The following is a 23677-nucleotide window of genomic DNA, read 5'->3' as shown; positions in this document are numbered from 1 at the left end:
GTGCTTATCCATATATTTCAAGGATATTTAGTAAGTAAGTGTTAGATTTATTTGACACTTGGTGAAGCCTGTTTGCCAAGATAGCTATTTACCCATCTATGCTCCCTATTGTAGGTTATTACAAACACACTCTTTGGCATTACAGTTTTGGGGTTCTGTGTCACATGTCACCAGATATCCCTGTGTCACATGACATATCCTGGGCTATACTGATGGTAAGATTGGCACATGGAAATGATCCAGGACTGATACAGTAGATTTGATATATACCATGACTTATGTTACTTACCTGTAATTGTTGTGCTTTTTCTCTTTGAATAGATCAATGCTCTCTTTGCAAACCATGATACTTGAGGTCCTGAGGAAGCAGTAATTGTGAAACGCGTCGACCTCTTGAAACGGTAGCAAAGGAATATTGAAGAAATCTCACATTTATGATCGTACTAGCCATATACAGAAAGCACCGATTTGTATGGTTTTAGGAAATCTATTTTTTAGTCTTTTGTATTAAAATATTATTTTTTAAAACATTGTCTCACTGTCCTTCTCTGGTACCGGTAAAGTCCGCAAGGTGCTATAAATTCTATTTTTTGAGAAAGAAGATGATGTGTAGGATGGATATTAGTGACTATGATCAATTTATTAGTGGCTGATATCACTCATCTCCCGCCCTACTCTGGACCAATCAGTGTGCAGAAACAAGGCAAAGATAAGAGAAGAATATATTATGGCTCACCTGTGCTGATCTCTGTAGGAGTGTCTTCCTCTATAAATGTCCTCATCATTCCAGCCTCCTCCGTATATTGCTAAACACACACACTGACTGAATACATTGTTTCTATGTGTTTATCAGATGATGGGGGATCTAGGTGGATCCTCCGTACTGCTCTCTCCTTTACAATAAAGTCTCCTCTTACCCGGTGATGTGAGGGGCGGCTGATTCTCCATCATGACGTCCTTGTAGAGATCCTTGTGTCCTTCTAAATACTCCCACTCCTCCATGGAGAAATAGACAGTGACATCCTGACACCTTATAGGAACCTGACACACACAATGATACAGTCACCATCCAGACACATCCCTTGTCTGTTACTGGATAATGTCCCAGAATTCCCAGCACCGCTCACCTCTCCTGTCAGCAGCTCCATCATCTTCTTGGTGACTTCTAGAATCTTCTCCATGTTGTGTCTCTCAGGTTTTAGGGAGTCCCATGGAGGCACTGTGATGGTCATATGATCACCTGACTTCAGACGAGGAAATCTCTGTATTTCAGAACCAATAGGAATATCATGTTAGACTCCCATTATCCTCCTCACCTTTCCAGTAAAGTCGGTGTTTTATTAATAGAGATAAGAGTGATGTCATGTGACCTCCCAGAATCCTCCTCACCTCTCCGGTCAGGTCTGTGTTTTATTAATAGAGATAAGAGGGAAGTCATGTGACCTCCCAGAATCCTCCTCACCTCTCCGGTCAGCTCTGTGTTTTATCAATAGAGATAAGTGATGTCATGTGACCTCCCAGAATCCTCCTCACCTCTCCGGTCAGGTCTGTGTTTTATTAATAGAGATAAGAATGATGTCATATGACCTCCCAGAATCCTCCTCACCTCTCCGGTCAGGTCTGTGTTTTATTAATAGAGATAAGAGGGAAGTCATGTGACGTCCCAGAATCCTCCTCACCTCTCCGGTCAGCTCTGTGTTTTATCAATAGAGATAAGTGATGTCATGTGACCTCCCAGAATCCTCCTCACCTCTCCGGTCAGGTCTGTGTTTTATTAATAGAGATAAGAATGATGTCATATGACCTCCCAGAATCCTCCTCACCTCTCCGGTCAGCAGGTAGATGATCTCCAGGGTGAGGTTTAGTATCTTCTCAGTCATGTGACTCCGGTCCTCCTCCATCCTCATTGGTGTGGTTATCTGATCTATGCAGGTTTCTCTGTAGACAGATAGTAGAGAATTATCTGGACTGTATTGGTTGTACTATTTTATGATAGTGATAAGGTGTCATGATCACCAGCAAGCTGCTTGTAAAATTAAATAATCTTTATTGGTCTTTCAAAACAGGAAAACACAAATAACATTTTTTAGCAAAAGTAAAGCAAACAGTTCACAATCCTGGTATAATGAAAACCATACAAAATGGCTCACTGCCAGGCTCTTGGTCCCACATTGGGGTTTAGGGTTCCCACTTGTTTCTGGGTAAAAGCAAGCTGTAGGCGTTCAGAAAACCAGGGTCCCAGTCTCCAGAGAGGCCATTCCTTCACAACTGTGACCCCTCTACACTCCATCACAGATGCCTGATGCTTCCTCTCTGCTGCTTTTCAAGACTCCCTTGCATGTGGCTTAAAAACTTCAGGACCAGATTCCACATGGTCAGGGTCCAAATCATTTTGTGGAGGGGGGGGGGGGGATTATGGTGTGGGGTTGTTTTTTTAGGGGTTGGGCTTGGCCCCTTAGTTTCAGTGAAGGGAACTCCTAAGGCGTAAGCATGCCAAGACATTTTGGACAATTTCATGCTCCCAACTTTGTGGGAACAGTTTGGGGATGGCCCCTTCCTGTTCCAACATGACTGCACACCAGTGCACAAAGCAAGGTCCATAAAGATATGGATGAGTGAGTTCTGGGGTGGAGGAACTTGACTGGCCTGCACCTCAACCCGATAGAACACGATTGGGATGAATTAGAGTGGAGACTGCGAACCAGGCCTTCTTTTGTCCACATCAGTGCCTGACCTCACAAATGCGCTTCTGGAAAAATAGTCAAACATTCCCATAGACACACTCCTAAACCTTGTAGACAGCCTTCCCAGAAGAGTTGAAGCTGTTCTAGCTGCAAAGGCTGAGCCAGCTTAACATTTCATGTGCGTGTAAAGGCAGGTGTCTCAATATTTTTGGTAATATAGTGCATCTCCATCAGCTTGTCTCACATGGTAACTCTGCACCTTTCACTTTATTCTGCCCTTTGGCACACAGGGAAGTCACCATACTTTGTAAGGCCTTGCACACTGACTCCAAGCCCAGTCTCTAGGCAGGCCCTGCATGGCAGCGGGCTCCAATATGGAGGCTCTGCCACTAAATGGGGAACATGAAGTGCTAAGCTGTTCCCTCACTACCAGGACCACCTTCACCCGCTTCTGTCACTTCATCCTCTATAAGCTTGCTTCTTCTCCCCTGGTATTCATTACATACATAATTGTACATAACCTTTAGGTAGGATAGGTTAAATTGGCTACTGTACTCCTCTTCGTAGGTTTAAATGTGGTTTCATTCCCAGTTCCCATATCTTTATGATACACCATGACTACACCTTATTAAATCATAGATATTCTCTTTTCCAGTAAAGGACACAGACATCTTCCCTTCAGAACAAACACTCCATTTACTGAAGAATTATGTAAATGGTAGAACATTTCAGTGCAGAACATTTCCTCACACACACGGCTGTACAATACATTGGATTGGCTGTGCATGTATTTAGGGATACAAAGATTAGCTGTGCTGTCCCTACTGGTGCTGCCCATACCTTCAGTATATAAAAGTCCATACACCTAAGTCCATGCATGTGAATGTCCCAAAGAACGGGTCCCAGTAAGGGGAATGCAGTAAAAAAAAAAAAAGATCACACTGGTCTTCACCATGCAACTCCCACACTGGACTCTGCAGCACGAGGCCGGTTCTCCTGTATATATGTCCTAACCACGGGAAGTGACACATGTGCAGGGGAAACTATGTCACACAGTACATTAGCTCCATACATACATGAGGAGGTAAGTAAAACCTAGGACAGCAGGATGGCTGTAGATGTGGTATACTTGGACAGAGGGGTGGTTGTTGATGTGGTATACTTGGACAGAGGAGTGGCTGTGGAATACTTGGACAGAGGGGTGGCTGTGGATGTGGAATACTTGGACAGAGGAGTGGCTGTGGATGTGGTATACTTGGACAGAGGGGTGGCTGTGGATGTGGAATACTTAGACAGAGGAGTGGCTGTGGATGTGGTATACTTGGACAGAGGGGTGGCTGTGGATGTGGAATACTTGGACAGAGGGGTGGCTGTGGATGTGGAATACTTGGACAGAGGAGTGGCTGTGGATGTGGTATACTTGGACAGAGGGGTGGCTGTGGATGTGGAATACTTGGACAGAGGAGTGGCTGTGGATGTGGAATACTTGGACAGAGGAGTGGCTGTGGAATACTTGGACAGAGGAGTGGCTGTGGATGTGGTATACTTGGACAGAGGAGTGGCTGTGGAATACTTGGACAGAGGGGTGGCTGTGGATGTGGTATACTTGGACAGAGGAGTGGCTGTGGAATACTTGGACAGAGGAGTGGCTGTGCATGTGGTATACTTGGACAGAGGGGTGGCTGTGGAAAACTTGGACAGAGGAGTGGCTGTGAAATACTTGGACAGAGGGGTGGCTGTGGATGTGGTATACTTGGACAGAGGGGTGGCTGTGGATGTGGAATACTTGGACAGAGGAGTGGCTGTGAAATACTTGGACAGAGGAGTGGCTGTGGAATACTTGGACAGAGGGGTGGCTGTGGATGTGGTATACTTGGACAGAGGGGTGGCTGTGGATGTGGAATACTTGGACAGAGGAGTGGCTGTGCATGTGGTATACTTGGACAAAGGAGTAGCTGTGGACGTGGTATACTTGGACAGAGGGGTGGCCTTGGACGTGGTATACTTGGACAGAGGGGTGGCTGTGGACGTGGTATACTTGGACAAAAGCAGTGGCTGTGGACGTGGTAAACTTGGACAGAGGGGTGGCCGTGGACGTGGTATACTTGGACAGAGGGGTGGCTGTGGACATGGTATACTTGGACAGAGGGGTGGCTGTGGACGTGGTATACTTGGACAGAGGGGTGGCTGTGGACGTGGTATACTTGGACAGAGGGGTGGAGATGGTATACTTGGACAGAGGGGTGGCTGTGGCTGTGGTATACTTGGAAAGAGGGGTGGCTGTGGACGTGGTATACTTGGGTTTTGCAAAAGCGTGTGACACAGTTCCCCACACACGGCTAATATGTAAGGTAAAGTCTACTGGCTTAGATTAGTTTGTAAATGGATAGAAAATTGGCTAAAAGATAGAATTCAGTAGTGGTTAATGATTCTTACTCTGAATGGTCTAAGGTTATCAGTGGTGTACCCCAAGGTTCAGTGTTGGGACCCTTACTTTTTAATACCTTTATAAATAATATAGGGTTTGGGATTAAAAGTACCATTTCAGTGTTTGTAGATGACACCAAGCTTTGCAGTGGAATAACTTCCTTACAGGATTTCTCCAACTTACAAGCTGACCTCAATGCACTGTTTCATTGGGCAACTATGTGGCAAATGAGGTTTAGTGTCCATTCACACTGGTACGACTTGTCAGGCGACTTTGTCAGCCTGACAAGTCACGCACCGTTGCGTCCCATAGTGTAGTACTGGAACGGTTCTAATAGGAGCGACACAAGTCGCTCCGACTTAGAAGAAGGGTCCTGTACTACTTCGGGGCGGCCTGGAGCGACTTGCATAGGCATTCATTTTATGAAGTCCGTGCAAGTCGCGCCGAAGTTGCGGTGCACGCGACTTCACAGGGTCGCCCCCTAAGTCGGATCGCCGTAGTGTGAACCGACGCTTAATGTTGATTATTGTAAAGTTATGCACTTGGGGGCTAAGAATATGCATGCATCATACATACTAGGGGGAGTAGAACTGGGGGAATCCATAGTGGAGAAGGATCTGGGTGATCTGGTAGATCCTAAGCTTAATAATAGCATGCAATGCCAAGCTCTGGTTTCCAAAGCAAGCAAAGTCCTTTCTTGTATTAGGAAAGGCATGGACTCCAGAGAGAGAGATATCATCTGTACAAATCATTAGTAAGATCTCATCTGGAATATACAGTTCAGTTTTGGGCTCCAGTTCTTAAAAAGGATATTGGGGAACTGGAGAAAGTGCAGAGAAGGGCAACCAAACTGATAAGAGGCATGGAGGAGCTCAGCTATGAGGAAAGATTAGAGGAAATGAATTTATTCTATCTAGAGAAGAGATTAAGGGGGGATATGATCACCATGTATAAATACATAAGGGGAATATGATCTCCATGTATAAATACATAAGGGGAATATGATCTCCATGTATAAATACATAAGGGATCCATATAGTGAACTTGGTGTTGAGTTGTTCACTTTAGGTTCATCACAAAGGACAAGGGGGCACTCTTTACGTCTGGAGGAAAAGAGATTTTGTCTCTAAATACGGAAAGGTTTCTTCACCATAAGAGCTGTGAAAATGTGGAATAGACTCCCTCCAGAGGTGGTTCTGGCCAGCTCAGATTGCTTTAAAAAAGGCCTGGATTCTTTCCTAGGTGTACATAATATAAATGGGTACTAATATTTATAGGTAAAGTTGATCCAGGGAATATCCGATTGCCTCTCGGGGGATCAGGAAGGAATTTTTTTTCCCCTGCTGTAGCAAATTAGATCATTCTTTGCTGGGGTTTTTTTGCCTTCCTCTGGATCAACTCTGGGTATAGGATTGTGTATATGGGATTGTATGGTTGGGTTTTCTTTTTTGTTTTTTATTGGTTGAGCCAGACGGACTTGTGTCTTTTTTCAACCTGACTAACTATGTAACTATGTACATACATCAGTCCAACATTTAACAATTTTACTGCCAGATTCATTCATCGTACAGACCTGACAGTGGGGGGTTTACATACACTCCGGGTGGCTGTAGTGTGTGTATAGATGACAAGCCAACTGTTGGCTGTCAGTAAGATGGAAGAAATCAGGCGGCTGGGAAGCCGCCCGATCCCCAACCCCCATAATGCCACCCCCACCATGCAACCCTAGGTCTACATGCCCAGCAATGTGCCCAGGACCGGCATGATGAGTACCGCTGGGTAGAGGGGAGGGAGCAAAGTGGACATCCATCCGCTCTCCTCCCCTTACCCTAGCTGACACACAATCGACGTGTAAAATTCACTTTGGGTCCCCATGTCAGTTTCCTCGGCCTGTACTGCCAGGAAAGAATTGATGCAGCGAGATCTGCACTGCATTAGATTCATTGGAGGACAGGTGAGGCATTTGGGGTCTTTTATACCCCTGGTGTCTCATTAAAGAGAACCTGTCCCCATAAAATCATCTCATAGGGGAATTTTTGTTCCCTATGTGATGAAAAAAAAAAGTTACAGTGTTACTAAACCCAGGAGCCTGCAGTCACTATATCTGGTCTCCCCAGGAGCCTGCAGTCACTATATCTGATCTCCCCAGGAGCCTGCAGTCAGTATATCTGATCTCCCCAGGAGCCTGCAGTCAGTATATCTGATCTCCCCAGGAGCCTGCATTCACTATATCCGATCTCCCCAGGAGCCTGCATTCACTATATCTGGTCTCTCCAGGAGCCTGCAGTCACTACATCTGGTCTCCCCAGGAGCCAGCAGACACTATATCTGACCTCCCCAGGAGCCTGCAGACACTATATCTGACCTCCCCCGGAGCCTGCAGACACTATATCTGACCTCCCCATGAGCCTGCAGACACAATATCTGATCTCCCCAGAAGCCTGCAGACACTATATCTGGTCTCTCTTGGAGCCTGCAGACACTATATCTGGTCTCCCCGGTAGCCTGCAGACACTATATCTGGTCTGCCCGGGAGCCTGCAGTCACTATATCTGGTCTGCCCGGGAGCCTGCAGTCACTATATCTGGTCTGCCCGGGAGCCTGCAGTCACTATATCTGGTCTCCCCAAAAGCCTGCAGTCACTATATCTGGTCTCCCCAGGAGCCTGCAGTCACTATATCTGGTCTCCCCATGAGCCTGCATTCACTATATCTGATCTCCCCAGAAGCCTGCAGTCACTATATCTGGTCTCCCCAGAAGCCTGCAGTCACTATATTGGATCCCCCCAGGAGCCTGCAGTCACTGTATCTGATCTCCCCAGGAGCCTGCAGTCACTGTATCTGGTCTCCCCAGGAGCCTGCAGTCAGTATATCTGATCTCCCCAGGAGCCTGCAGTCAGTATATCTGATCTCCCCAGGAGCCTGCATTCACTATATCCGATCTCCCCAGGAGCCTGCATTCACTATATCTGGTCTCTCCAGGAGCCTGCAGTCACTACATCTGGTCTCCCCAGGAGCCAGCAGACACTATATCTGACCTCCCCAGGAGCCTGCAGACACTATATCTGACCTCCCCCGGAGCCTGCAGACACTATATCTGACCTCCCCATGAGCCTGCAGACACAATATCTGATCTCCCCAGAAGCCTGCAGACACTATAACTGGTCTCTCTTGGAGCCTGCAGACACTATATCTGGTCTCCCCGGGAGCCTGCAGTCACTATATCTGGTCTGCCCGGGAGCCTGCAGTCACTATATCTGGTCTGCCCGGGAGCCTGCAGTCACTATATCTGGTCTCCCCAAAAGCCTGCAGTCACTATATCTGGTCTCCCCAGGAGCCTGCAGTCACTATATCTGGTCTCCCCATGAGCCTGCATTCACTATATCTGATCTCCCCAGAAGCCTGCAGTCACTATATCTGGTCTCCCCAGAAGCCTGCAGTCACTATATTGGATCCCCCCAGGAGCCTGCAGTCACTGTATCTGATCTCCCCAGGAGCCTGCAGTCACTGTATCTGGTCTCCCCAGGAGCCTGCAGTCACTATATCTGGTCTCCCCAGGAGCCTGCAGTCACTATATCTGGTCTCCCCAGGAGCCTTCATTCACTATATCTGGTCTCCCGAGGAGCCTGCAGTCACTATATCTGGTCTCCCCAAGAGCCTTCATTCACTATATCTGGTCTCCCCAGGAGCCTGCAGTCACTATATCTGAGCTCCCACAGTACACAGAACATGGAAATTCAATTATTTTAGTTAATATAAACTGCTAAATACCTTTTCTCATCAGCAGTATATAGCAGTCTTGTGACTTCTTTAACCAGTGTCTGGCTGATCACTGGTTAAAGCTTGTAGGGGGAGTTTTCATTCTCCTCTGACTATCCTTTGAGGCTGCAGGTCCCCTGACCCTCTGTCTGGACTGTGCTGATCACATGCACTCTCCCAAGAAAAAAAAAGCTCTATCAATACACACCAAACTAAGCATGTGCAGAGTGACTTCAAAAGCTCTGTACTATCAGGAGATAGATGAATTGGGGACTGGGGAAGGAGGTGAGGATCAGAGAAGACAGGATCAAACAGCCTTTTTACACAATGCAGAGGATTAACCCCTTAGGTTCCACAGTGAGTATAAGCATGCTTTATTGCATATACAGACTGATTTTACTGCTGTGGAATTAGTAACACTTTAACCACTTGCTGATTGCCCAACATACATTTACTGCGGCAGGTTGGCTCTATTGCACAAAATCATGTACCTGTGTGTCATTTCATTCAATAGCCACTAGGTGTGGGGGGGGGAGGCACGATTGTGCGCGTCGATTGGACAGAGGGGGAGCCAATCAGCGGGTCTGGCGGACCCGATGTCCGCTGGCCACCCGCGATCATTCCCAAGAGAGGCAGAACAGCGGTCTGACAGGGGTGAAGATGGAGATCTTGTGTTTCTGCTAAGCAGGAACACGGATCTCTGTCTTTCCCAAGTCAGAGCACCTCCCGCACACATTGTTAGCAAGCACTCCATAGGGAAACATTTAACCCTTTGATTGCCCCTGATGTTAACCCCTTCCCTGCCAGTGTCATTAGTATAGTGACAGTGCATATTTTGTGAGCACTGATCACTGTATTGGAGTCACTGGTCCCCAAAAAAGGGTCAAAAGTGAGGTGTTCATTTCGTCCACCGCAATTTCTCATTCCCGTAAAAAAAAAAAAAAAAAAGTATTACTAGTAAAAAGATAAATAAAAATTCCATAATTCTATCCCCTAGTTTGTAGGCGCGATAAATTTTAGACAAACCAATCAATACACGCTTATTACAATTTTTTTTACCAAAGATATGTAGCAAAATTAACATTGGCCTAAATTGATGAAAAATTAGATTTTTTTACTGGATATTTTATGTCAGAAAGTAAAATATATATATATATATATATATATATTATATATATATATATATATATATATATTTTTTTTTTTTTTTCAAAAATTGTCGCTCTCTTTTTGTTTTTAGCGCAAAAAATAAAAATCTAACAGCTGATCAAATACCACCAAAATAAAGCTCTATTTGTGGGAAATAAAAGACATACATTTTATTTGAGCACAGCGTCGCACGGCCGCAAAATTGTCAGTTAAAATAACGCAGTGCTGAATCGCAAAAAAATAGCCTGGTAATTAAGTGGGGTAAAACCTTCCGGAACTGAAGTGGTTGTAAAGTCTCGATTTTTCTAAAATAATTTAAATAATAATAACAAACATGTTATACTTACCTACTCTGTGTAGTGGATTTGCACAGAGGAGCCCCGATCCTCCTCTTCTTGGGTCCCTCTTTGTCTCTCCTGGCCCCTCCCAAGAAGCTTGCTATGGGGGCACCTGAACTGAGTCACAGCACCGTGGGTCCATTCAGACACCAGGTCACGCCCCCTCTTACAATGCGGGGTGGGGCCATCCATCATCTCCTTCCATTACTAGCTGATCTCACACCCCCTCTTATAATGTGGGGTGGTGCTATTCATCATCTCCTCCCATTACTAGCTGATCTCACACCCCCTTATCATGTGGGGTGGAGTTATCCATCCTCTCCTCCCATTACTAGCTGATCTCTCACCCCCTTATAATGTGGGGTGGGTTTATCCATCCTCTCCTCCCATTACTAGCTGATCTCACACCCCTTCTTATAATGTAACATAGAAACATAGAATGTGTCGGCAGATAAGAACCATTTGGCCCATCTAGTCTGCCCAATATATCTGAATCCTATGAATAGTCCCTGGCCCTATCTTATATGAAGGATAGCCTTATGCCTATCCCATGCATGCTTAAACTCCTTCACTGTATTTGCAGCTACCACTTCTGCAGGAAGGTTATTCCATGCATCCACTACTCTCTCAGTAAAGTAATACTTCCTCATATTACTTTTAAACCTTTGCCCTTCTAGTTTAAAACGGTGTCCACTTGTGGTAGTTTTTCTTCTTTTAAATATGCTCTCCTCCTTTACCGAGTTGATTCCCTTTATGTATTTAAAAGTTTCTATCATATCCCCTCTGTCTCTTCTTTCTTCCAAGCTATACATGTTAAGGTCCTTTAACCTTTCCTGGTAAGTTTTTTCCTGCAATCCATGTACTAGTTTAGTAGCTCTTCTCTGAACTCTCTCTAGAGTATCTATATCCTTCTGGAGATATGGCCTCCAGTACTGCGCACAATACTCCAAGTGGAGTCTCACCAGTGTTCTGTACAGCGGCATAAGCACTTCTCTCTTTCTACTGCTTATACCTCTCCCTATACATCCAAGCATTCTGCTGGCATTTCGTGCTGCTCTATTACATTGTCCTCCCACCTTTAAGTCTTCTGAAATAATTACTCCTAAATCCCTTTTCTCAGATACTGAGGTCAGGACTGTGTCAAATATTCTATATTCTGCCCTTGTGTTTTTACGCTCCAGGTGCATTATCTTGCACTTTTCCACATTAAATTTCAGTTGCCAGAGTTCTGACCATTCTTCTAGTTTTTCTAAATCCTTTTCCATTTGGCGTTTCCCTCCAGGAACATCAACCCTGTTACAAATCTTTGTGTCATCAGCAAATAGACAAACCTTACCATCGAGGCCTTTTGCAATATCACTTATGAAGATATTAAACAAAATTGGTCCCAGTACAGATCCCTGAGGTACCCCACTGGTAACATGACCTTGTTCTGAATGTTCTCCATTGACTACAACCCTCTGTTGTCTGTCACTCAGCCACTGCCTAATAATCCACTCAACAATATGGGAGTCCATGCTCAATGACTGTAGTTTATTGATAAGTCTTCTATGTGGGACAGTGTCAAAAGCCTTACTAAAATCTAGATATGCAATGTCTACTGCACCTCCACCGTCTATTATTTTAGTCACCCAGTCAAAAAAAATCTATAAGATTTGTTTGACATGATCTCCCTGAAGTGAACCCATGTTGTTTTTCATCTTGCAATCCATGGGATTTAAGATGTTCCACAATTCTATCCTTTAATAGGGTTTCCATTAATTTGCCTACTATTGATGTCAGACTCACTGGTCTATAGTTGCTCGATTCCTCCCTACTACCTTTCTTGTGAATGGGCACGACATTTGCCAATTTCCAATCTTCCGGGACGACTCCTGTTACTAATGATTGGTTAAATAAATCTGTTAATGGTTTTGCCAGCTCACCACTAAGCTCTTTTAATAATTGTGGGTGTATCTCATCAGGACCCTGTGACTTATTTGTCTTCACTTTAGACAGCAATCTTAGAACGTCTTCCTCTGTAAAGACACATGCATCAAACGATTCATTAGTCATCCTTTCAAGTGGAGGTCCTTCTCCTTCTTTTTCTTCTGTAAAAACTGAACAGAAGTATTCATTAAGGCAGTCGGCTAGCCCTTTATTCTCTTCTACATACCTTCTGTCCTTTGTTTTTAATTTAGTTATTCCTTGTTTTAATTTCCTTTTTTCATTTATATATCTGAAGAATGTCTTATCCCCCTTTTTCATAGACTGAGCTAGTTTTTCTTCTGCCTGCGCTTTAGAAGTTCTTATAACTTGCTTGGCCTCTTTCTGCCTAACCTTGTAGATTTCCTTATCTTCATTGCTCTGGGTTTTTTTATAATTACAAAATGCTAGCTTTTTATTTTTAATGATTTGGGCCACTTCTGCTGAGTACCACAGTGGTCTCTTCTTTTTTTGCTTTTACTGACAAGTCTAATGCAATTTTCTGTTGCCTTCAATAATGCACCTTTTAAGTAGTCCCATTTCTCCTGGACTCCATGTAATCCGTTCCAGTCTGATAAAGACTCATTTATGACTAATTTCATTTTTGAAAAGTCTGTTTTTCTAAAATCTAAAACTTTTGTTTTTGTGTGGTGTGACTCTTTCACAGTTCTTATATTAAACCACACTGACTGGTGATCACTGGATCCCAAGGTTTCGCCTACAATGACATCATATACCGAATCCCCATTTGTGAATGCCAAATCCAAAATGGCCTCCCTCCGGGTTGGCTCCTCAACCACTTGTTCCAGAGACAACCCCAGTAGGGAATTTAGAATATCTGTACTCCTGGTAGAACTTGCTATTTTGGTTTTCCAGTTTATATCTGGAAGATTGAAATCTCCCATAATGATAACTTCTCCTTTCATTGTCATTTTAGCTATTTCTTCAACTAGTAGATCATCTAGTTCTTTGACTTGACCAGATGGTCTATATATCACACCTACAGTTACTGCATGATTAGCAAACTGCAACGTAACCCAAACTGACTCTATGTTGGCCTCACCAACTTGTATTAGGTTAGATTTAATGCTATCTTTCACATACAGGGCCACTCCTCCTCCTTTCTTGCCTTCTCTGTCTCTTCTGTATAAAGAGTACCCTGGTATGGTTATGTCCCAGTCATTTCTTTCATTAAACCATGTCTCCGTAACAGCCACTAAATCTACATTCTCAGATGCCATTATTGACCCAAGTTCATTGATTTTTTTACCTAAACTGCAAGCATTTGTAGACAGGACTCTGAGCTTATCATTTCTTAACCTCTGTGCTTCTGACCTGTTCTGGCATTGTTTCGGGGGGCAATTGGACTCTTGTATTTTCACTCTTTTGCCCCCCCCCCCTTCCTAGTTTAAATACTCTTTTGCAAATTCTTGGAGTTGTTCACTAAGTACATTTGTTCCTTTGAGAGAAAGAATGTGGGGTTATCCATCCTCTCCTCTCATTACTAGATGATCTCACACTCCCTCTTATAATGTGGGGTGGGGCCATCCATCATCTCCTTCCATTACTAGCTGATCTCACACCCCCTTATAATGTGGGGTGGGGTTATCTATCATCTCCTCCCATTACTAGCTGATCTCACACCCCCCCTTATAATGTGGGCAGGGTTATCCATCCTCTCCTTCCATTACTAGCTGATCTCACACCCCCTCTTATAATGTGGGCGGGGTTATCCATCCTCTCCTCCCATTACTAGCTGATCTCACACCCCCTCTTATAATGTGGGCGGGGTTATCCATCCTCTCCTCCCATTACTAGTTAATCTCACACCTCCTCTTGTAATGTGGGGGGTGAGGTTATCCATCCTCTCCTCCAATTATTAACTGATCTCACACACCCTCGGGTCACTGCTCCGCGCCCTTTCATCCCCGAGACCCCAAATCAGCTGTAGGGGAGCGTCTTGGCTACCTGCGATACACTTTTGGGGTCTCCAGCACATATGGTTCGCCCGTGACAGCTCCCCAAAGTGACCAGGAAAAGCAGAAACTCTACCCGGAGACAACCCGGGTTTAACATTGGCGTCTATGGGGAAAGTTGGTCCACTTTGGCACGTAGCTGCTCCGAGCCCATAGGTCCCAGAGACCCCAAATGTTTTCCAGATGTACCTGAGGGTCTTGGCTACCTACCAAGTTTTTGACGTGACCTATGGCTTGGTTGTGACAGCTCCCCAAAGGGACCGTGACCTAACCGCGAGGTGACCAGGTTTAACATTGGAGTCTATGGCGGGGGGAGGCCCGGTTCTCAGGGTCACTGCTCCACACCCTTTCATCCCCGAGACTCCAAATTTTTATCAGAGGTAGGTCTTGGCTACCTACAATAACATTTTGGGGTCTCCAGCACCTTTGGTTCGCCTGTGACAGCAATTTTCCCGCGGCGGTGTGTGCGTCCCACCTCAGCCCCTCCTCCTCTCAATCAGCTGTTCGCTAAGTCTTAGAATTTTATCGGACCTTGAAAATGTCTTGTGCGCATGCGCACCGGGGCTCGCACCAGCTGGGTTATGACGTAGCGTCACCGGAAGTGACGAGGTCCGGAATTTTCATGGGTCCGACAAAATTTTAGAACACTGGCTCCGTAAGTGGGGAAATGTTCTGCCCCTGAAGGGGTTAATCTAGGTTTCCACACTATATATGTGTGCAACATCATCTGCTGGAGATAAAAGACGTCACAGTGACTATTGAGGAAGAGGACGGACATAACGGGGGGGGGGGGGGGGGGGTTACTGGGTGTAAAAAGAAAATAAGATCTTATTACCTCCTCTGCTGCCACTTCCACCAATGTCTCCTCCTCTCTACTTCCTCCCCACTCACCTTTCACCCGGAACTTCCTATTTGTACCTGACATCACTTCCTGTCTTCCATAGAGACTTCCTGTCAGAGTAATAGTAAGATCACCACCTCGTGGTGCTCAGAGGTACTGCAGCTCAGAGAAACATCAGCGAACATCAGTGAACACAGCCTTGTTCTGTGTATATACTGGATTTCCTGGTGCCTATCCATGGCAGCATACCTATGGTTGGTTGCTCCACCCTCGACCAACCCACAGGACCCCTTTAACTTTATAAAAGAAAGAGCTGCCCCCCCACGCCATTCTTTTCTCTGTCCTCAAGCCTGCAGGATCACCCGGATCAGCCCTTACCGCACCACCGTGTTGGTGTTACCATTGCAGAGTCATGCTCCCCTGTAGTATGGAGTCCCAGGACTTAGGCTGCTAAATGCGCCAACAAGTCTGGGAGCCTGATTTTTCTGTGGATCTTTTTCAGGCATTGGGGTTAGATCTGTCTGCCCCTCTCCCCGGGAAGCCCCCCCCCCTGTCTTGGGGCTATCCCAGGGGTGCTGATGCCTCCTGCACTAGGAGCCTTCTGCTGACTTACCTTGCTGCTGCCTACAAGGTGCCTTCCCAAGCCTTCATGTGTGGTCTGTTTCCGCCATTTCGGGGTTCTTGCTGCAATTTTCAGCCTAACTATGCCCCTCTCTCGAGCCTCTATGGCGCTTCGTGACCGCCTCTTCAGCCTCCTTTACTGATTCGGAGGCGGATCCGTGGTGCCTCCGAATGACGTCATGCACATGCACGATGACCGAGTGAAGCCAACGCCGGCCATCTTGGTACTCCCTTATAGGAGTACATATACAGTATATATATATGGCCAGTCTTGCTCATTATGGAGGCTGCTGTCAGCAGCAAAACAGCTCCCTCTGCTGCTGGAAGACAAGCAGTGGCTTCCTTTTTTTTTTTGTTGAAGTCTGCTGGCATTTGCCTGTGCTGCCACCTCCCGATGGAAGTTAGAGGTATTGCAGCTCTTACTTTCTTTTTTTCCTCTCTCCCTTTTCTTTCTTTAAAAAAAAAAAAAAAGGAGTAGGATGATTCTTTTGTTTTGATCATTCTATCTGTTTTATTTATTTTTTCCAGCCGTCTCCCGCAGTCCAGTCACACAACAAAAAGATCCTCAACATTCCGCTAGGTAAGGGGCTGCACCATTCAGGTAAGTTCCTTTTAAGGTAAAAACAGCATCGGGCCTACAGGTCCCTCTCAAAAAATTAGCATTTTGTGATAAAGTTCATTATTTTCTGTAATGTACTGATAAACATTAGACTTTCATATATTTTAGATTCATTACACACAACTGAAGTAGTGCAAGCCTTTTATTGTTTTAATATTGATGATTTCGGCATACAGCTCATGAAAACCCAAAATTCCTATCTCAAAAAATTTGCATATTTCATCAGACCAATAAAAGAAAAGTGTTTTTAATACAAAAAAGTCAACCTTCAAAAAATGATGTTCAGTTATGCACTCAATACTTGGTCGGGAATCCTTTTGCAGAAATGACTGCTTCAATGCGGCGTGGCATGGAGGCAATCAGCCTGTGGCACTGCTGAGGTGTTATGGAGGCCCAGGATGCTTCGATAGCGGCCTTGAGCTCATCCAGAGTGTTGGGTCTTGCGTCTCTCAACTTTCTCTTCACAACATCCCACAGATTCTCTATGGGGTTCAGGTCAGAGTTGGCAGGCCAATTGAGCACAGTAATACCATGGTCAGTAAACCATTTACCAGTGGTTTTGGCACTGTGAGCAGGTGCCAGGTCGTGCTGAAAAATGAAATCTTCATCTCCATAAAGCTTTTCAGCAGATGGAAGCATGAAGTGCTCCAAAATCTCCTGATAGCTAGCTGCATTGACCCTGCCCTTGATAAAACACAGTGGACCAACACCAGCAGCTGACATGGCACCCCAGACCATCACTGACTGTGGGTACTTGACACTGGACTTCAGGCATTTTGGCACTTCCCTCTCCCCAGTCTTCCTCAGGGTCCGGTCACCTCTTCTCCTTGTGTAGCGTTTTCTGCCACACTTTTTCCTTCCCACAGGCTTCCCACTGAGGTGCCTTGATACAGCACTCTGGCAACAGCCTATTCATTCAGAAATTTCTTTCTGTGTCTTACCCTCTTGCTTGAGGGTGTCAATGATGGCCTTCTGGACAGCAGTCAGGTCGGCAGTCTTACCCATAATTGCGGTTTTGAGTAATGAACCACGCTGGGAGTTTTTAAAAGCCTCAGGAATCTTTTGCAGGTGTTTAGAGTTAATTAGTTGATTCAGATGATTAGGTTAATAGCTCGTTTAGAGAACCTTTTCATGATATGCTAATTTTTTGAGATAGGAATTTGGGGTTTTTCATGAGCTGTATGCCAAAATCATCAATATTAAAACAATAAAAGGCTTGCACTACTTAAGTTGTGTGTAATGAATCTAAAATATATGAAAGTCTAATGTTTATCAGTACATTACAGAAAATAATGAACTTTATCACAATATGCTAATTTTTTGAGAGGGACCTGTATATTCCATGAAACATCGAATTTTCCATGTTTCATTACAGCCCGCAACACCGATCAACCCGCAGAGACTCACCGGACAGGAGGTCCAGAGGCCACAGCCACTCAAGACATGACCAGTATCACTCATCCACCTCTCGTGCATCCCACAAATCCCACAGATTGCCTCAACGCACATCCAGGAGGGCCACTCTGCAACATAGTTCCACCCGGCCAGGAGACAAAGCATGCTGGGTTTGTGGTAAACAGGCCCGGCCAGAGAAACTAGTCTGCGAAGCATGTTTTTGGATATTTGGGGGGTATGATCTCCATGTATAAATATATAAGGGGGAGGATATGATCACCATGTATAAATACATATGGGAAAATATACTTTTATTCACTTATTAAAGGGAGTCTATCCCTGTGGCCCCTAAATTAAAAAATTGGAAATTTAGATTTTTCTCCCCTGCAGACCCCACAACCTCAAGGCCAGGGCTATGTGGTGAAAGCCCTTGTCCTCCTCAGCATGTGAATAAGATGCTTTTCACGCTCACTGCCCCCTACTTTCTTAGCCAGTCAGATTGCAAGCTTCATATAAAAGTCATTTGTGGATTTTGGAAGAGACCCAACTTGTTTGTGTAGGGTTCACCCATAAAAGCTATACCAAACCCCAGGGGTCTAGTATTAAATTTGGGGGAAACCCTATTTTTTTTTTTTTTTGCTTTTTGTCTGGAGTATTTCCTAAAATCCAAATAAGATGCTTATGAAAGATAAGGGTCTGGAATTGATTCTGCAGGGGGGGAATGTTTCTTGTTTGTTTTCAGAAAAGTAATTGGTTGCTATGGTAGACTAAAACAACCAATGACAATGTGGCCACCTATCGCTAAGGTGATGGTGACCAGACTGCACAGTGTCCTTGGTTGCTAGGAAGCAAGCGTCTTATTTTTTAACTTTTTTTGGGGTTCCTGCTTATAATCCATACTGGACCCTCATCTAGGATAAGTATCTGCTATGGATGAAGGGAATCCTCTTTGTTTACAAACATAGGGAAGCTGTCCAAGAAAAATCATCCTGCAATTTAAATGTTTTTTTTTTCCTTTGTACATTTATGTTGCCTGTGTGCTGCTTCACAGGCAGATTTAAGGCATCTCCTAAACAAATTATTATAAAGGAATTATGCATTTTTAATATGCCAATTTAAACATTACTAACCACTTAAGGACCAGTCCTATTTCTGACACTTGTTGTTTACAAGTTAAAATCAGTATTTTTTTCTAGAAAATTACTTAGAACCCCCAAACATATATATATATATTTTTTTTTTTTTCTTAGCAGAAACCCTAGAGAATAAATTGGAGATCGTTGCAATACTTTATGTCACACCGTATTTGCAAAGAGGTCTTACCAACGCAATTTAAAAAAATAAAAATACACTTTTTTTAATAAAAAAATAAGAAAACAGTCAAGTTAGCCCAATATAATATATATTTCTATATTGTGAAAGATGATGTTATGCAGAGTAAATAGATACCCAACATGTCATTCTTCAAAATTGCACACGCTCCTGGAATGGCAACAAACATTGGTTCTTAAAAATCTCCATAGGCGATGTTTAAAAATTTCTACAGGTTACCAGTTCAGAGTTACAGAGGAGGTCTAGAGCTAGAATTATTGCTTTCGCTGTAATGATCGCGGAGATACCTCACATGTGTGGTTTGAACACCGTTTACATATGTGGGCACAACTTGCGTATGCGTTCGCTTCTGCGCGAGCTCGGAGGGACGGGGAGCTTTAATTTTTTTTCTTATTTATTTTACTTTTTATTTTTATGCTGTCCCTTTAAAAAATATATTTTTGATCACTTTTATTCCTATTACAAGGGATGTAAACGTCCCTTGTAATAGAAATAAGCAGGACAGGTCCTCTTTAATGTGAGATCTGGGGTCAAAATGACCTCATATGTCACATTTACCCTTAAGGCCCCTTTCACACAGGGGTGTCCGTCGGCGGACTCCGTTTTTCTCAGCGGGGGATCGATCCGCCGATCCCCCGCTGAGCAGGCGGATGGCAGCTCTGTCTCCGTGCTGTGTGCAGAGACAGAGCTGTCAGGTTCCCGCTGTTCTCTATGGGGGAATTGGATGAGAACGGACCGTCTGTCCGTTTTCATCCGATCCGATGGACGGATGGAAAATAGGGTTTCTGTCCGTTCAGATTTGACGGATCGGATGTCAGCAGACATGTCTCCGCTGACATCCGATGCCCCATAGAGATGCATCCGTTCAGATCCGCCAAAAAAACGATCCGCCTGTGTGAAAGGGGCCTAAATGGAAAAAAAAACTTTTTTTTTTCCAGCAAGAAAAAAAATTGGCCCTTCAATGCTGTTGGGAGGAAGTGACGTATGACGTCGCTCTGGTAATCCAAGGCCAGAGAGTGGAGTGGGGGCCATCTTGCCCTCACTCGACTTTCTGCCTGGGACATGGATGGACAGGATTGTTTTCCCAATTACCAACGGCTCCAGTAAGCTGGGAAAATTACTGGGAAGCAGCGGCGGGGGGGTGGGCATCTCTCCCGCCGCCCATAAAAGTGATCCAGCATTGAATCTTCAGCTGGGACCACTTTTATGCGAAAAAGGGCCACCCGCCATATAGGAAAATACTGGGGCTATGGCAGCTATCTGCTGCCATAATGCCAGTATTTAACGTAAAAGTACCAGCGTAAAACTGAGGCGGGCGGTCCGGAAGTAGTTAAAATAACTGGGTTCAGATTAACATTGAAAGTTTAGGAGCAAATCTAGTGAACCTCCCATAAACTGAGCCCAGGTATGTTCAGCTCATCTCTACACCCCTCTGTGGGAGTTTGGATGTATAACAAGGTCTGATTTCCATGTAAAACATTTCCCTCATACAGGGCAGGAATTTGACTTCTCCCTGTGTGAGATCTCTGATGTCTAACAAGTGTAAATTTCCGTGTAAAACATTTCCCACACTCAGAGCAGGAATATGGCTTCTCCCCTCTGTGAGCTATCTGATGTCTAACAAGTTTACATTTCCGTGGAAAACATTTCCCGCACTCAGAGCAGGAATACGGCTTCTCCCCGGTGTGAGATCTCTGATGTCTAACAAGATCTTGTTTCCTTGTGAAACATTTCCCGCATTCAGGGCAAGAATTTGGCTTCTCTCCCATGTGCAATTTCTGATGTGAAACAAGGTTTGATTTCTGTATAAAACATTTCCCACATTCAGGGCAAGAATACGGCCTCTCCCCCGTGTGACATCTCTGATGTTTAACAAGGTCTGGTTTCCTTCCAAAACATTTTCCGCACTCAGAGCATAAATTTGGCTTCTCCCCCGTATGCAGTCTTTGATGTGAAACAAGGTTTGATTTCTGTGAAAAACATTTCCCGCATTCAGAGCAGGAATACGGCTTGTCCCCCGTGTGTGATCTCTGATGGCTTACAAGGTGTGCTTTATCTGCAAAACATTTTCCGCAGTCAGGGCAACAATACGGCTTCTCCCCTGTGTGAGATCTCTGATGTCTAATAAGTTTTGATTTTGCTGTAAAACATTTCCCACACTCAGAGCAGGAATTTTTCTTTCCTGTATGAGATCTGCAATGTATAACAAGTTCTGATTCATGAAGAAAACATTTCCCGCACTCATAACAGGAGTGAAGCTTCTCCCCAATATGAGATCTCTGATGTACAGTAATACTTAATTCAGAGCTAAAACTTTCCCCACATTCAGGACAGGAAAATTTCTCTTCCCCCTGAATTCCGGCACCATCCCTCACAGTAGGAGCTTGCTCAAAGTCAGAGGGATTCCATGGTCTATCCACACTGTGAAGTCCTCCATCCATAGCTGAGCTCATTGTCTTTTCTCCTGCACAATCTCTTGTGATGTCCTCATCTTCCATTTTACAAACTGGAGATAAACTGAGATGATCCTTTGAGGCTTTCTTGATGACGTGTCCTGGAAAAATATAAAAACATGATCAATAGATAAAGGAGGATTAGTTCACTTAATTCAAGATTCCATCTGGATCAGGAAGATTTTAGTGAGCAGATATTTTCTGTAGATGTCCCAACCAGCTGTGACTTCCCCTCTCCTAACGTTGACATCACCAGATCTCTCCTAACGTTAAGCAGCCTTGAGAGCAGGAACCAATGGGAACTGGGAGGTGCATACTCCACACACCACCACAATTCCAGGCACTGGGTCATGTGATCTCTGATAATGAAGAGGTTCAAAGTTCAGACTTGTAGAGCCTTTAGCATCGAACAAGTGACCATAAGCCTAGGCTTCTTGTGACAAGCAGGACTGGAGGGTGCTGCAACCGTATTTCCTGCTGGAAAGGGAAGTGTTTTCGTTTTATATTACTATTTAAGTTTAATCCCAGCAAGACTGTAATCAGAGTTTTAACATTTAGCTATTAGTCTGCTCAAATAGGAGAGACCCACCTACGAAAGTCACAATCTGTATGATCACATCTGTGCTACTGTAACTAACAGAAAAAAAGCATGACCTAATACTGTCAGCTGAACCCAGCATAAATCAGGTCTGAGTACACAAATTGTGTCTGCAGCCCAGAGAAGGGAGTTCATCTGAGAGAAATCTATTATTGGCTGATATCACTAATCTCCCACCCTACTCTGGACCAATCAGTGTACTGTAGCAGAGCAGAGATAACAGAAGAATATATCATGGCTCACCTGTGCTGATCTCTGTAGGAGTATCCTCCTCTTTGAATGTCCTCATCATTCCATCCTCCTCCGTATATTGCTGATCATCCCTCACATACGTCTCTTCTACTTCACCCTCAACTTTCATGTCCATCAGATCTTCACCCTAAACCAACAGAATGGCAGAAAATAACATCTGTAATATAGAAGTATTTATGATGTGAGATCACATAGAAAATATCATCTTGTAGAGTCCACACATCGTCTCCACATGTCAGAGTGGTCAATCACTTTATATTCCAGACCCTCAACTCCACCAACCTGATGATGGTGAGGGATGAGGTGACCTTCCTGTGTGGAATCCCGGGAATACAGAGGACGGGGACATCTCTCTGGTGGGTTCCCATTACTGGATCCATCTGTAGGAAACACACACACTGACTGAATACATTGTTTCTATGTGTTTATCAGATGATGGGGGATCTAGGTGGACCCTCCGTACTGCTCTCTCCTTTACAATAAAGTCTCCTCTTACCCGGTGATGTGAGGGGCGGCTGATTCTCCATCATGACGTCCTTGTAGAGATCCTTGTGTCCTTCTAAATACTCCCACTCCTCCATGGAGAAATAGACAGTGACATCCTGACACCTTATAGGAACCTGACACACACAATGATACAGTCACCATCCAGACACATCCCTTGTCTGTTACTGGATAATGTCCCAGAATTCCCAGCACCGCTCACCTCTCCTGTCAGCAGCTCCATCATCTTCTTGGTGACTTCTAGAATCTTCTGCATGTTGTGTCTCTCAGGTTTTAGGGAGTCACACGGAGGCACTGTGATGGTCATATGAGCTCCTGACTTCACAAGAGGAAATCTCTGTATTGAGGAACCAATAGGAATATCATGTTAGATTCCCAGAATCATCCTCACCTCTCCGGTCAGGTCTGTGTTTTATTAATAGAGATAAGTGATGTCATGTGACTCTCGGAATCCTCCTCACCTCTCCGGTCAGGTCTGTGTTTTATTAATAGAGATAAGAGTGATGTCATGTGACCTCCCAGAATCCTCCTCACCTCTCCAGTCAGCAGGTAGATAATCTCCAGGGTGAGGTTTAGTATCCTCTCAGTCAGACTCCGGTCCTCCTCCATCCTCATTGAGGTGGTAATGTGATCTATGAAGGGTTCTATGTAGACAGAAAGCGAAGAATTATCTGGACTGTATTGGTTGTACTATTTTATGATGGTGATAAGGTGTCATGATCACCAGCAAGATGCTTGTAAAAGTAAATAGTCTTTATTGGTCT

The 23677-nt window shown here is 44.6% G+C and overlaps 2 protein-coding genes across 2 annotated transcripts in view; one reads left to right on the top strand and one right to left on the bottom strand.

The window, feature by feature from the left end:
* LOC309550685 (uncharacterized protein) overlaps nucleotides 1-23677 on the bottom strand; it is a 903485-nt gene that overhangs the window by 35275 nt on the left and 844533 nt on the right. Inside the window, exon 14 of the mRNA XM_082251020.1 lies at nucleotides 20657-21385. Within this exon, the coding sequence (XP_082107146.1) occupies nucleotides 20657-21385 (729 nt within the window). The remainder of the gene's footprint in view (nucleotides 1-20656; nucleotides 21386-23677) is intronic.
* LOC309550716 (uncharacterized protein) overlaps nucleotides 1-23677 on the top strand; it is a 286486-nt gene that overhangs the window by 129367 nt on the left and 133442 nt on the right. The gene's annotated exons all lie outside the window — the stretch shown is intronic.

The sequence above is a fragment of the Pelophylax lessonae genome (assembly GCF_965119305.1).
Source record: "Pelophylax lessonae genome assembly, chromosome: 3".
Taxonomy (NCBI): domain Eukaryota; kingdom Metazoa; phylum Chordata; class Amphibia; order Anura; family Ranidae; genus Pelophylax; species Pelophylax lessonae.
This window is presented reverse-complemented; position numbering and strand designations above follow the sequence as displayed.